This window comes from Castanea sativa, chromosome 9, assembly GCF_040712315.1.
Source record: "Castanea sativa cultivar Marrone di Chiusa Pesio chromosome 9, ASM4071231v1".
Classification (NCBI taxonomy): domain Eukaryota; kingdom Viridiplantae; phylum Streptophyta; class Magnoliopsida; order Fagales; family Fagaceae; genus Castanea; species Castanea sativa.
In genome coordinates this window covers 44,845,058-44,860,714 of record NC_134021.1, presented here as the reverse complement: position 1 = coordinate 44,860,714, position 15,657 = coordinate 44,845,058, and the positions used below count along the sequence as shown (strand labels likewise).

The following is a 15,657-nucleotide window of genomic DNA, read 5'->3' as shown; positions in this document are numbered from 1 at the left end:
CAAGGATAAATGGACCAAGTTTATCGTCAAATGAGCTTCCAAGGCCTTGTGTACCTTAAATGCCTTACGTATACTACAAACTGCTGCTCTATCAGACCCTCCAAGTCACTCTCATCTCTTTATATTACCAGTGAATCCTGTCAGAGTTAAATACAATGCACATTGGACTTCTGTGAAAAGATCCTGAGAGGGAAATAATTAAAGAACTAGAAATTATGAAATGAGATAAAATAAAACAAGATATTCAACGGTCACATTGGGACCCTTTTGTAGATACAACGATAAGAACTACAAATGACATAAAGTAACCTGCAAAAGAGCTAAAATATATAGAAATGTCTTAACATAAACATTTAGAAGTATTTCAGAAAGCTTTGTGTACAAATATATAATGATCAGCAAAAAAAAAAAAATTCTTGTTAAGTATTCTTGAACTGAAAAATAAACCAGATTTTGCACACTTCATATTTCATGCATTGAGTCATCATTGATCAATCCTTGTTCGAAATATTTTTCTCTACCAATCACCATTACAGAAAAAGAGGGAATCTACCTTTTGTAAAAATTATAGAAAGAAATGGTAATTTAGAGGGATCCTATGGATACAAAATACTCTCATAAGTGCTTACACACAAATGTTAGTGAGTTCACCTATGTCTTACCACTATTCCCATCTATTCTTTATTTCTATTTCCAATTATATAATTGAAACCAATATATCCACCTTTAGCAACATATTCTTACTCAATGACACCGCCAAGAATTTCAAAGTATTAAATTAGCATCAGAATATACTCTTCCTCAATATATGTATCGTCTATAGGGCTACTAATGAGTTTTCTCTTATTTACTTATAATTCAATCACAAACTTTTCGCTTACCTTGACATCATTTCATCCACTTCTAAAGTGCTTTTCTTGTTTGCTTATTTAGTCTACCATAAATTATTTACATTCAGCCTTTATGCAATTATTCATTCTTTTTTTTTAGGATTAACAAAAGAGCATTATTATCACAGAAGTCTCAACAGCAGAGGGGATTTGAAAAGTTCAGATACCGATCAAAACGATGGAAGCTCTCTCCACAAGTCTCAACAGCACCATTAACATTCCCCTTCAAATCAAGGGACCAAAGGGCAGTGAGATCCTTCTTTACAACAATATCATCATCCAAGAACAACACTTTGTTGAGCTTTGGGAAGATCTCTAGCAAATAAAATTGAAGATGATTGAGGATAGATAAGTATTTTGGGTTCCGGTACTTCAAATTTGAATCAGAATTGGCTCAATGAGCTCTGAAGTAATAGTCTATCATGGACTGCGAACCCAACTGCTTGAGAACTGGACTATAACTTGCATTTAGCCATGTAAATGCATCTATGTTCTGAACCTGGATAGAAGCTTTGCCTGGTGGATTTGCCAAAAACCACAGCCTCATTGCCGCATAATTTAGCCTATCAATAACAATGTAGAAAACATGCTTCGAGGGTCCTGCCAGGATTCCAAACAATAAAATTGAGATGTCAAACAAAAAATATCAAACATTGAAATAGCAGATAATTATTATTTTTTTTTTTTGCAGGCAAGGAAGCTCAACAAAAGAAAGAGGATGTGGGAACAAGAGTCTTAGAATGGCCATTCCAAAATTTCTTTCTTAGCAATTAAAGGAAATAGCAAGTATAGCAAGAGTGAAAATTACCTTAGCATATGTTATAGTTGAGTTTACAACAACTGCTGCTGCTAATATGTTATCAGAGAATAATACATAATGGTACAACTGAGGGTCTTCTAACTTCTCTTGATTTGGAAAGTCATGTTGAGAAGAATTCAAGGTATAATACTCAGTTGTAAGGCACAATGGAAGACAAGGCAGACCTTTAGGAATCATTTTTGCTGTCAATTGAGTCAAGAATATAGTCTGCTTTTTGTGCACTCGGAGCTGCTCTTCAGTTGAGTGGAGCATAGGCCTCAGCTTCTTCACCACAGAAGCACAGTCATCTTGAAGCTGCTTTCCTTTGGCCAATCTTTGCTCCATTGCCTTCAATTTGTCATAGGCACTGCATAAAAATAAACCATACAAACAATTTAAGGCAGAGAAAGATGGGAGAATTTCAAAAATAGCAAGCCAAATAGAGAAACTAATAACAGATCGATACTTGAAGGAAAAATTTGATAAAATTTGGTTGTTGGCATATAAATATGTTAAAAGAGAAGACTTACTTCCTTGGAAGTTCAGAATCATTTCTCACATCCCCAAGTACTCGCTGAACCTCCTTTGTCCGCCCCCAAAGCTCCCTTGTAAAGAGAGGATTGTTTCTTGTGGCCAGGAGGGATAGATAAACCTTTGCCCTGATGATCTGATCTTTGAGTTGCCGCACCCAAGTATCCGGCATAGCTCTTTGGTCATTCTGTATGCTAGAGTCAGATTTTATGCATTCCTTCCTTTTAACCTTACTTGAAGTTTGAGTGGATTGTTGCTCATCCTTTATTTCCTGGAGGAAAAATGGAAATAATTATAAAAAAAAAAGAAGAAGATTAAAATGCACAATAAAATTCCAATTTTCCACATGGTAGATAGGGGAAAAAGGGGACAAAAAGGCCCAGAGTTTGGCATGGAGGCGGTTATTCAAGATAATATGCATGAATCAGAAATAAGAAGTTTGCAAAGAAAGCATATTTCATCAAATGATTAGGATAAAATAATTTAATAACAGTAGGCAACAATGATAATGATCAAAATAAATATCAAACGTAATAGTTTAACCCCTATTTCAAGGAGATATGATATAACATGTTAAAAAAAAAAATTGAAATACTAAGTCATAAGCATTCAAGCTAGGGATGAGCAGTATCCAAAAAATACACAAGATAGTCAGAATGACTTCTTTTTTTTTTTTTTTTTTGGTTGACTATTAGGACATACTATTTCCAACATCCGAATGACAAGTCCTACAGTAGATTTTACTTCAACATGATAGATGATGAAACCCACTAACAAACATCAAGTCAACAAAAGAGCACCCCAATCACGATGAGGAGCATAGAAGTATCACAGCATTTATAATGTATACAATTCTATTTTTAACATAAAACAGAGCTATCAAAAGACTTTTACAGATAGGAGCAGCAGCAACCAGTACAAATTAGACAATCAAAAAAAGAAAAGAAAAAAAAGAAGCAAGTTAAAGAGAAGAAAGTAAATATCATATACCATATCTTGAGTATTTTGTGAGGCATTATCTGATGACTGGTCAGCCTGGTCATCTGCATCAATTGTATCTTTCCCAATGTCCTTTTGAGTGTTTGTGTCAGTATCATGCTCATTTGAGTCATGTGCTTCCTCAGGTGAATTTGTGACCTCCCTGATGAGGTTAGTTCTTTGATCTTGTTCTTCCTCATCTGTCGTAGATAATACTCTGGTACACCTTGATTCTACTAAATGCATATATAAATGATAAAATTAACAAGCAGAAAATTATAGGGATGAGAACAATTGTGCAATTGTGCAAATATTGATTTTAGTAATTACAAAACAAAACAGAAATTAGAACCAGAAAAATGACTTTTTAAGGAGTACCTTGACTTGAAACTGCAATGTGGGTGTCCTGTAGGTCTAAATCATCTGAATTTGGAAGAGATTTGGTTGAGGTATCTGAATAAACAATTCTAATCGGTTCTTTAACAGTAGTTGCCGATTCCTATATAGCAAAAACCAAATAATTTGAAGAGTAAAGATCTGAAATTTACTACTCCAACTTAACTAATATGGATGCATCATCAAAGAGAACCCAACCTGGGGCAGCACATTTAGGCGCTCATTATGGCCATTCAAAGTCTGTAGTTAAGCAGAGATTTAAATTTGCTTAATGAAAAATCAAAATAAAAAATATACCCAAAAGAGAAAAAGTCCTTGTTTTCAAATAAAAGAAAATTATTTACTACTTACAACAGTTGTAACATCTTCAACAAATGCATCTCTAGCTGCAGAAATTGTAAACCAAAGCAAAGAATGTTCAAATCACCAAAAGAGGAAAAACCCAGAAAGAGAAAACTTGAAACAAATCTATAAACAAAAAACTTACAAGAAGAAGAGGTCTTGGACCCACTTGGTAAAATTGTCTATGATCTAAAATTGTGTACATAGATCATAGACAATCTTGTTCCCTCACGAGTCAACACCTGAAAATCTAACTGTCATGCCGATTGCTTTTGGAATTTAGACTCTCTGCAAAATTTCTGATATAAATTAAATCCGTCTTGCCATTTAGACCATTTATTCTTCAAAACTTTGTATATCTTTAATTAATTTGGCCCAAAGTTCTTGGCAGAAGTATCAAATCTCAAATCAGCAGGGCAGAGATCATCAAACAGTTCTGGTCCAACGGTTTCCACCAAGCCATTAGGAACATGCTTCTTCTTCTCAGGCACTTTAAAAATCAAGTTATCAAATTTCTCATCCTTAAAGACATTGTCCTGTACGTGATCCATGGTCGAGCACTTACATGCAACTGGATGGTATATACAATAAGGTTTTGGTTTTTGAGAACTGCCCCACATATCTTCTCTTTCATCAGCAAGGGAGTCAGCTTGGTCGCCATGAAGCTTACAACTAGAATCTGACAAGGCCATTTCACTGGCCACCTGCTTGATTTCATCACATTGTAGGCTAATTTCCCTCTCTAATGAAAATACACCTGCTTCGTCTTCTGATTCTGAGTGGCCATTAGAAAGTACTGGACCCACTAGAGCATCATCTCGCTGCACTTTGTGTGACCACTTATTGCTATGGCATGAAGGCCTTCTTAGAAAGAAAGGAGGCAATTGAGGTAGGTCAGGGACAACTAAAAATTCCAAAGATACTTTTTTCTGGTCCAAAAGTACGTCAAGGAACTCTGAGTAGTTGGAATTGGCCAGTTGTAAGAGTTCCAGTGGCAGGCCTGCCCACAATCCTCTCAAAGCAGCCTCATGTATGCTTGCTGGCGAGCTGATGTCATTAAAAACAACAGAAACTGCAGGAAACGATCTCAATCGACGGAACCCACAAGCCTTCAACTTCTCACACAAGATTTCATGAGATTCTGAGCTAAAAGATTCCTTTTCTCAAGGACCCCTGCAAGGCTTTTTCAATTTTGAAACCAGGACTTCAGTTAGACTAACATTCAAATATGCAGAGAGTTCACGTACTTAAATCTTCTAGGAAATTTGTAGTCCTCATCATCCATAATATACAAGGAATTATCTTAAGATGGAACCATTCTGTGTGAAGTTCTTTCAACTTCCACGAGGCACAATAGCTTTGTGATTCAAGCTTCCCTGATGACATAAGTCTTGTCAATGTAAAACCATTCATTCGACTCAGAAAGCATTGCTGATAGATCTTTGTTTAAAATGACAAAACCCAAAGCCAATTCTTTCTTATGCCGCCAATCAATCCATTTAAGAAGATCATCCTTCAAAATCTCCTCTCTCACAAGACAACTTCCACATTGACACTCACGACCCAACAATAAGAGATCTGAAGGGAGCTCCCATGCATAATGGGTTTTCAAAACTTCCGAAACTTCAGAAATAATGGATCCTCTCGGGGTTGGTAAAGTAGGTCCATAACAAAATAGATTAAACTCACAATTCCATAAAGATCCCAATATAATACAAAAACCCGATTCAAAAGCTCACCTATATGTATCGTCCCTCGAGTTTGATCTCAATTCTGACAATCTAAATACATTAATATGTCACAGATTGTCAAGACCGTGAGCCCATTGCATCAACGGCATCATTGGTTTCCGCACATCACAAAGAACCAACAAACTATCCGAGGCCAATGCAAAACAGAAACCATCAGATCCCCCCGCCATTGAAAATGTAAGGAACCGTTCAAATGAACCGAAGTATACATCCTCAACATCTCAACCTTAGCTAAACAACTCACAGCGCACCCATCAAACCTTAAATCGACGAAGAAAACAGCATCAGACCGGGCAACAATCAAAATCCTAGGATGCCAACTGAATTCACAGCTCAACCATTTACAATTCCCTGAAACAGCATCAGCATCCCACGATATAGGCAACTTAGTCCCTCTAAAACGCACATTGGAATTGGAAGTCCTACTTCTTCTAAAACAAGACTCCAAATCAAACAAGAACAAAGCACCACTTTCTAACAAAACTACACTCTCCTCGGGTATATGTGGACTCCAACAAGCATACACAACATAACTCTCCTGAACAACAAACCAATGCATAGAGCACAATGTAGAAGCCAGCAAATACCCAACAACAGTGGAATGATTATGATTATTACCTGGAAAGGGAAAGGGGTTAACCGCAATCCTGAGAATGTCGGTCGGTATTGGGACCGGTGGGGAAGAAGAGAAAGAGGGAGGCAAAGGAAGGAGAGGAGGTTGTGGGTTTGGAGGAGAGGTGGTGGGTTTGGCAGAGATGGAGAAGAGAGGAGAACAGAAAGGGTTTTGGGTTTAGGGTTGAAGAAGAGAGGACCCAATACGGATTTTGATGATGAGTCTGTGAGGAGAAGTGGAGGTTTGAAAACTGATGATATTGGGAGAGGGATTTCCAGTCCGACGATACTTCCATTTTTCACTCACTTTTTACCCAAAACTATAGTTGGCTGAAGAAGCTGGAGCTGATGGAGGAGTGATCTGTATGCTCTCTTGAGTACATTCTTGTGTATAAATTTGAGAGATCTATGGATTGGTGTATGCAAGCCTATGGTCTTGTATTCATGTTTTATAATTCTTTTTTGCATGCTTAATTAATTAGAAAATGGGGTGTAATTCTCATCCAAGGGAGTGGCATTTGTATTTGGAATTATGAATTTTCATTTCGATCATAAGCTCCTTCTAACTTAAACCAAATTTATAAATGATATATTAAGAGTAAGTTTAGAAAAATGACACACCAATGATTATAGGCCGTTGGTTCTCAAGTTTGTGAATAATGAGCGTTATTTTTCAAATCTGTCTTATGCCAAAGGAGCTTAAACACTCGAATTTCTCAACAAGAATTGTTTTAATCTCCACTAATATCATGTTAATAATTGAATTTTATGTTATTAGAATTCCCTCTGTTTATATCGAAATTGAAGAACATAAATGCAATCCCACTAAAATTATTGGAAAAAAGTTTGAGGGGATAACATGAAATGGCTAATTATATAATAGAATTCTCTAATATCCCATTAAAATTTAGGATCTAACTTCTAAGAACTAGAATTAAACTATCCAAGAGCCAAGGTCCAATTAAATAATAATAATTTGGTTAATATTAAGATCGTATGGCTAATATTTAGAGGTTATAACTTAATCACAACCCTTTTTAAATAGCTATGCCAAAGCAAGCAATGCAATCCCAAAAGAGAAAGATGGGTGTCACCTAAAATCAAAAAGGCACAAAACTTAAAAAATAACAACATTTACTTTTTTAAAAGCTAATTTATGCTTTCTTAAAAGCTAATTTATGCTTCAAATTTAAGAACACTAGAACCAAAACGATCATTGCATTTGTTAACAACTAATTTATGCTTCAAATTGAAGGAAAATAGTGCCTCAATATGAATGATTTCACCAACCATTTCCAAACAGTCTTGTTGAATAATGCCTTCAATTTTTTTAAATGATATCTCATATTGATCAACTTTGCTCTACATCATACAAGCAAAGGACCAATGAACTTTGATCTCCTCTCATGAATTTTAATCATTTTCTAAATTAGAGTCAGCTTTGAATTTTTTTCTCATCAACTACTTGCTACTCACTAGAATAATTAGTGACCATGCTGAAATGAAACCCTACTATCAAACTCTTTTTACATCAAAAGATGAAAGAAAAGATTGAATTAAAAAAAGACAAAATAATAAACACCACTTATTTATAAAAAAAATTCCCCTACTTTTCCTCCTCTTTTGTCTTTTCCACCACACCAATCAAGTGAAGTCTCTCATTTTCCATCCTCATCCTTTTACACCCAACCAGACAGATCATGTAATGGAATTTTTGAAGCCAGCCTTTTTTTTTTTTTTTAAATACCTGGAATAAAAAAAAACGCTTATCAATCTAAGCAGCAATTTGTAATTAGTGTTATTAGTCCTAACTATTTTGGACACAAAGATTGCTATAATCCCATGAAAAATAAAAAGAAAAAGATTGCTATCATCTAGTGCGTCCAAAGTGGAGCATCATTAGCATTGGAATGCAGATTTTTCATTAAGAATGTGACAAGAACTCACCAACACATGCAAGCATCTATTAGCTTTGTAATATAACTTGAGTAAATTTGAGACATTAACACAACAAAGTAGGAGGGAAAAGAGGAGAAAAAAAAAAAACACTAGCATATACAATCGTAATGTTACACCAAAAAAAAAAAAAGTGACTAACAAGTCAAGACACAGTATTTGCATCAGGGACATCATCTAGGATGAATGGACCAATTTTACCTACCCTAAATAAAGTAAGATGCTTTTTTGATACCATCAAATGAGCTTCTGAGGCCTTATGAGGTATCTTAAATGCCTCTGCAGTGCTTCAAACTGCTGCTCTATAAGACCCTCCAAGTCACTCTCATCTTCTACATTACCAGTGAATTCTAATAGAGTTAAATACAAAGCACATTGGACTTTTGTGACAAAATCCTGAAAGGAAAAACGTGAAAAAGAGCTAAGAGTGTGTGTGTGTGTATAACACGAGCAAGAAATAACTCCTTTGCAAACAGTCTGTTGCTCATAAAAGCAAGAACATCATCTAAATATTAAGTGATAATGGAGAATCAAACAATTCACAACCAAACCTACATAATCTTCCTACCAACATTATCAATATCAGGGTCCAATCCCAAATATATCGTCTTAATTATTGAATGTTAACAAGTATGAAAAACACATGAAGCTAAGATTTCAGTCTCTTATTACTTTCTATGGTATATAAACCATAAAACACAAAATTAGTTGACCTTGTATCCAGCAATATCTTGAGTAATTCCAGGCAATGGGCCGACTGTAGCTCACTTCATCTTCCCCTACACAATGAAAGAAAACTGAAGTTGTTATTGTTAAAATAATTTAATAACCTTTACCAGTTCCATTTCAAGAGTCAAGACAATGACATCCAACCATAATCTAGCAAAAACATAGTAACAACTTACCAAGAAGTCGAGACGATGCAATTTGATGGATCAAATTAATTAAAGCCGACTTGCCAACATTAGGAACACCAACCACCAAAACAAGTAGAGTGGGTTCCCTTGAAATCACTTCCCTCAGCTTGAACTCCACAAGCTCAAGAAGCTTTCAGTACATGAACCATGATAAGACAAGAGAGAGGACAAGTTACTATTACACTATATAAGAAGAGTGGATAATTAACATATAAATATATATATATATATATATTTTTTTTTTCATTTAAAGGAATTATTTAAAAAATTTTAAAAATAATAATAACTATCAATTTTTTAAAATTAAAAATAAATAAAAAACTAAAATCCAATTTTAAAATTTTTACGAAAATTCAATTTAGTCTCTTGACATTTACTTAAATCTTCAAATTAGTCCTTAACATTTAAAATTTGTCAATTTAGTACCGCAGTTTGTCAAAATGAGTCAATCCCGTCCTTCTGTCCCAATATTTTAGCAAATTAAGCTGTTTAAACATTTAAAAATAAAAAAAAACCTAATACTCATCAAACAATAAGATATATTAAATAACACAGAAATGTTTTTAATAAATTGCACCATTTGCTAACAGAGATATTGATAAAAATGACCATATTTTTACAAATTGAGGGACTAAATTTGCCTATCGAATTTTAACCCAAAACACCACAAAACAAAGAGGGTGTATCACAGCGTGTCGGACACGTTTGGAGGGTGTCCGTGCTTGTTACCTAGTCAGTACTCTATGCGGTCTGGAGATAGAGTAGCAAACGGACTCAGTACTCTATGCGGTCTAACGTGCGCATGGCATCGCACGTGCAACCGTGCGCACCCACCCTGAGCCAGTAGCGCCATGAGGAAGAAGCACTGCTTTTAGTCTCAACTAAAACACACTACGAAAAAAAAGAAAAGTGAGAAATTAATTAGTAGGATTTTCCAGGTAGTAGATATAAATCACCTAGAAGTTTTTCATAATTGCAGGGAATACCCTTCTTTTCATAGCGTGCGAGCAATATGCTGCAAAGGAGTAGAGAAGGAATGGGTGGCTAGTTTTGTAAAAGTGAAGTGATGAGTTATTTTATATTTATGTGGATTATTTTCTTCCCTTTGCTCTCTCTCTCTCTCTCTCTCTCTCTGGGTGTGGCTAAACTGGGTGCCACGTGTGAACACAAATAACACTCTATTTTGATCGAGTGGCCTTGACTTGAGAATAAGTGAATAACCAACAAAAGTATACAAATTATTTTATGTAAAAATGTTTTGTATATCAATCACTCTAATCATGGCACATCAAATTGGTAAACAATAATAAATAAATAAATAAGGATAAACAAAAAATTGTTTTATTTTTTGATTGGATAATGTATTATATATATATATATATAATTGTCTTAAAATATATTTATATATACTTGAAATTGATTTGTATAAGTTTTTAAATAAATTCGTATGATATTAAATGATCAATTTGTAGTAAAAATTTGGGAAGGTGTTGTTTTATATGGATTTTGGAGAACGTGACGTACTTTCTATTTACATTTTGGTCTTGATGAACCGGGCCTTGCATGTCTTCCGAGAATCCCTTTCTCTAGTAATTTTAGGTCCATTGTATTCTAAAGCTTTTCCTTATATAAGAGGGAATTAGCAAAGAAAAAAAGAGGGGGTGGGGAGATCAAATTTGACAATTTAGGATTTGAGTGTACCCATCGATAATTGTGTTATTAGATGTAAGGATTGTAAAAAGAGGGACATTATGGCTTACTGATACCTATGCGGTTGGGGCATCAAACAACGCCAATTAGATTATAGTATCTCATCCTTGAATATTTTCTCTATTGTTGACATGATTGATTTTGATCATTCTAACTTATTAGTATGGCATGTAGCCGATGGTAGTGCATTGTAAAGTGCCAGAAGGTACTCTTGCTGATAACAACATTTCTTACATATTTTTACCTCAATTGCCATGCAATAATTTCTATCATTTAAATTCTCTATTGGGAGCCACTTCAAAGAATGTTAAATCTCATTTATGCCATTGTTTAAACCTACATTACAAGTATCTTGTGGGACTGGCAATGACCCTCTGCCTTGACACTAATTATAATGCCACTGTCCATTTCTTAGTAGCGGCTAAAAAGTTTCAATTTGTGATGGTCATTTTTTTTTTTCATCTGTTGGCTGCCTTTTTGCTGGTGAATTATGTACTAATGAACAACTTGTACGTGAGTTTTCAACTCCCTAACCTCAATGTTTGCTTAATAGGTTGATTATCTTGAATGTTTCAGAGTGTACAACAATCCATATATCATCGTGCACTTCAATACAGAGACCATGGATATTGTTAGCAATACAAAAGGCCAGATGTCTGGAATTTTACTTTAAAATCTGTGCTTGAGGCAAAGGGATTATTTTATGGTATTGGTCATTCACCGAATTGCCAGTTGTTGGAAGGCCAAGTTGAGCTTGACGAGGTCGTATATGTGGGGTCTACCCCCATGTGAGGGGGAGGATACATGCAACGGAAATAACATGTATTTTCTCAAGCTTACATCATTATTATTGTCTAATATTGCAGGTGATTGCCCGGATTTGGAGTCCTTTCCAGAATTCCAGATGAGGATTTACTGCCTACAAGTCTTACACAACTTAGCATTGTTAGATTTCAAAATATGAGATCATTGGACAAGAAAGGGCTTCAACACCTTACCTCTCTTCGACGATTGGGATCATAGATTGCCCTAAGCTGAAGCACATGCCAGAGGAGGGGCTGCCTGCCTTCATTTCTCACTTACGGATCAAAGAATGCCCTACATTGATGATATGAATGCAAAGGAAAGAGGAGTGGCGCAAGATTGCTCTCATCCCCTGCATAGAAATTGATGGTGAACTCATTCCTAAGCCGAGGCTATGCATCCTTTTTTTTTTGGTAAAAAGCTATGCACCCCTTTGATTATCAGGTATTTGTTCTACTTGACTAGCTCTTGATTTTACTCGCATTTCTTTTTAATTTAATTTTTGGTGACAAATAATGTTTATTCTAAATTAATAAAAAGAATTTTCTATTAATTTTGAAAATGATTTTTCTTTGTAAATATTGAAAATAATATTAAAACTAAGATGAGAAAATTAATAAAGGATTTCTTGAATGCTCATAATTCTGTCTGATTGGGTTTTTCACAGTCATCTCAATGTTCTCATTAAGCTTCCCATCGATTTACGAATTAATACTTCCAAAGGAAGCATGTAAAACTTTACAAGTCAAGTTTTGTAGTCAGCCACCTATATCAGTTCTACTCGACCCGTAAGTTCCCGTATGAATTAATGTTTCTCAAAAAAAACTTCCTATATGAATTAATGTTTTTTTTTTAAATTATGAAAATGTTATTACATTGATAGGAAGAGATTGGCTAGACACTTATATATTTGACTAATGTACATCTTCTCAGTGTCTACAAGGAGAGAATCAAATTCTTGTACTACTACTGGCCGCTTGTTAATTTACCTCTTTTACACAATTACTTCACTTGAAAACGTGAAATCTGAAAATGCAATAACGTATTTCGTAAAATCTGTGACAAGTGTTGCTGTTGTGATTCTAAAAATGCACCCCATGAGCTATGACTTGAAGATGCTCTCATGCACATTTTCCTCAGTTTTGAAAATACAATTTCTTCAAAACTCAAAGCCAAATGCCAATTTTTTTTCCTTTGCATATAAAATCGCTCTTTTTCTCCACAAATCACAAAGCCAAAGGAGCTCTTGATGACAAACAGATTCATTTAATCATACTTATAATATAGGAAGTAATTTTGACAGTTGCCTTGGGAAATATACAGGTGACTTAGTTGCTTGCAAACTTGGTGGCAGTTGGAAGCTAGTGCATAATTGATGCCTTTATTTATTTCAATTTTGAGAATGGAAGCCTCCAATGAATCGTTGTGTGAGACAATCTTTTGATTGTGCTTCTTGTTTTTATCATTTCATCCTTTATTGTTCTTAAGGGGAAGAATTTTGGTTTTCCATCTCTAATTGAAAGATGAAATTGCAAAATATGTTTCAACATGAGATTTAACATTTTGATACAGTGCCTGCATGCGTCTTTTCTTTTTACAAATATCTACAATTCCTTTGTTTAATTAATCCTGTGGTATAATGTCATGAGAAACAATATTAGAAACTGTGACTTTTGAGTTTCTTTTTACTGATATCTACAATTCCTGCATGCTTCCTTTACTTCCTTTTATATATAATAATCAAAGTCACTGTTGTATATCCATCTCTCATGTCTACACCTGATATTTGAATAATCTCATATAGAAGCATGGATATGGCAGTTTTTTTTTAATTGACACATCCTCTTATTGGATCTCCATTTTAGTTTCTCTGCTCAATTCCTTGTTGCATTCTTTTGCAGGGTACCTTTACTTTTGTAACAAGTTCTGTTTTCAAGTTCTAATATGTTTCCAAGTCAGTGTAAAATGATTTCCATCTTTGGGTGTTCTGTATCAAAAATTCCTCTGCTCACCAATGTATTCGATGACTTAACAGGTTATATTAAAAGTTTTTGATTATAATGTACTTGTAAAAGTTGACTATGATAAACTAGTAGGCCATGCACTGACAGCTTGAAGCAACTTATTCTTTGTTACCTTACCACAACTGAAATTTCCATGGCAAAAGACAAGTTCTTGACCAAACAATGATGGTCAGTGTCCATAGTGCTTCCTTTGTTTTTCTTTTAATGTTATTAGGAATTATTTAACAGGAAGAAAACCAAATAAGAAATAAGAAATTAAACATGTTTCAAGAAACCAAAAAAGAAATGTTTTCTAGTTTCTCCCTTACTGTTTTGAAAAGAATGAGAAGATAAACGCTTTTACTATTTACTGTTGGAAATCTATCTCTCATCCCTAGTCAGATTTTTTATTCCCTTTTTTAACTTTAATTTCATTGTGCTGTGCCATTCTGCATGTTTTTCCAGTTGACTCCTAAGTTCTAACAATGAAATAATGTCCTATGCTTCTTATGTTGTTGCAGGGCTAAAGAGCATTTACTATTTACTTTTGTTCAAGACTGGGACTTCCTAAATCAATTGAAAGAATGGCCACAGCCCATATGTGGTCCTCATTTTCAGCACTGAAATTTGATAGGAAGAAAAGCGTTTCCCTTCAGACAAATTGAGTACGGATAGTGATCATTATTATTTTTTTAAACTTAATTAATGTCCATGTGAATATGTCAAGATGGAATGTTATGTAACTATCTTACTGTTCTCTTTATAGATGCAAAGGTGTACTCAATTCATTTTATACTTTGCACAACTTGGTGTTTGCTTGGTGGGAGAAACACCAATTTGTAAAAAAAAGAACAACGGAATATATATATATATATATATATATATATATATATATATTAAAGCAGATTAGCAAAAAAATATTAAAGCAAGCAGTGCAATTCCATAAAGAAAATTGGGTGTCACTTAAAATCCAAAAGGCACAAATCTTAAAAAAGAACAACCTCTACTTTTCTTGAAAGATAATTTATGCTTCAAATTTAAGGACACTGGGACCAAAACAATTTTTGCATTTGTTAGCAACTAATTTATACTTAAAAATTAAGGACAATAGCGCCTCAATATGAATGATTTCACCAACCACTTTAAAACAGTCTTATTGAATAATGCCTTCAATTTCTTTTTTCAATGATAACTCATATTGATCAACTTTGATCTACATTATACAAGCAAACGAACCAATGGATTTTGATCTTCTCTCTTGAATTTTAATCATTTTCTAAATTAGATTCAGCTTTGAATTTTTCTCACATCAATTACTTGCTCCTCACTATAATAATTTGTGACCATGCTGAAATAAAATCCTACTGTTGTACTCTTATTACAACAAAAGATGAAAGAAATGATTTAAAAATAGATAAAATAGTAAATTCCATCCTCACCCTTTTACACCCAACCAAATAGACCGTGTAATGAAATTTTTAGAGCTGGACATCTTGTTTTTTACCTGGAATAAAAAAACGTTTATCAATCAGCAACAATTTGAAATTAGTGTCATTGTGTCCTAACCGTTAATTTTGGACACAGATTGCTATCATCCCATTAAAAAAATATACGCTATTGCAATCATTTAGTGCGTCCAAAATGGAGCACATTAGCATTGCAAATTTTTCATTGAGAATGTGACAAGAACTCACCAACACATGCAAGCATGCATTAGCTTTGTAATACAACTTGAGTAAATTTGAGATATCAACAGAAGAAAGTAGGAGGGAAAAAGAAAAGAGCAGCATATACAATTACACCAAAAAATGAAAGTGACTATCAACTCAAGACAGCATTTGCATTAGGGACGTCATCAAGGATGAATGGACCAAGATATTCACAGGTCACATGGAGACCGGCTGATATAAGCCACAACAATAAAAACTACAAATGGCATAAAAAGTAACGTTCAAAGAGCTAGAGTAT

The 15,657-nt window shown here is 34.3% G+C and overlaps 1 protein-coding gene across 1 annotated transcript; it reads right to left on the bottom strand.

The window, feature by feature from the left end:
- Nucleotides 1-1,653: 1,653 nt before the first annotated feature.
- Nucleotides 1,654-4,197, bottom strand: LOC142609284 (putative galacturonosyltransferase 4). The gene is made up of 7 exons (XM_075780862.1): nucleotides 4,179-4,197; nucleotides 3,946-3,980; nucleotides 3,793-3,834; nucleotides 3,577-3,697; nucleotides 3,211-3,434; nucleotides 2,220-2,491; nucleotides 1,654-2,056 (listed from the first exon to the last, which is right to left on the bottom strand). The coding sequence occupies exons 1-7, from the start codon at nucleotides 4,195-4,197 to the stop codon at nucleotides 1,654-1,656; spliced, it is 1,116 nt and encodes a 371-aa protein (XP_075636977.1).
- Between the last annotated feature and the right edge of the window lie 11,460 nt (nucleotides 4,198-15,657).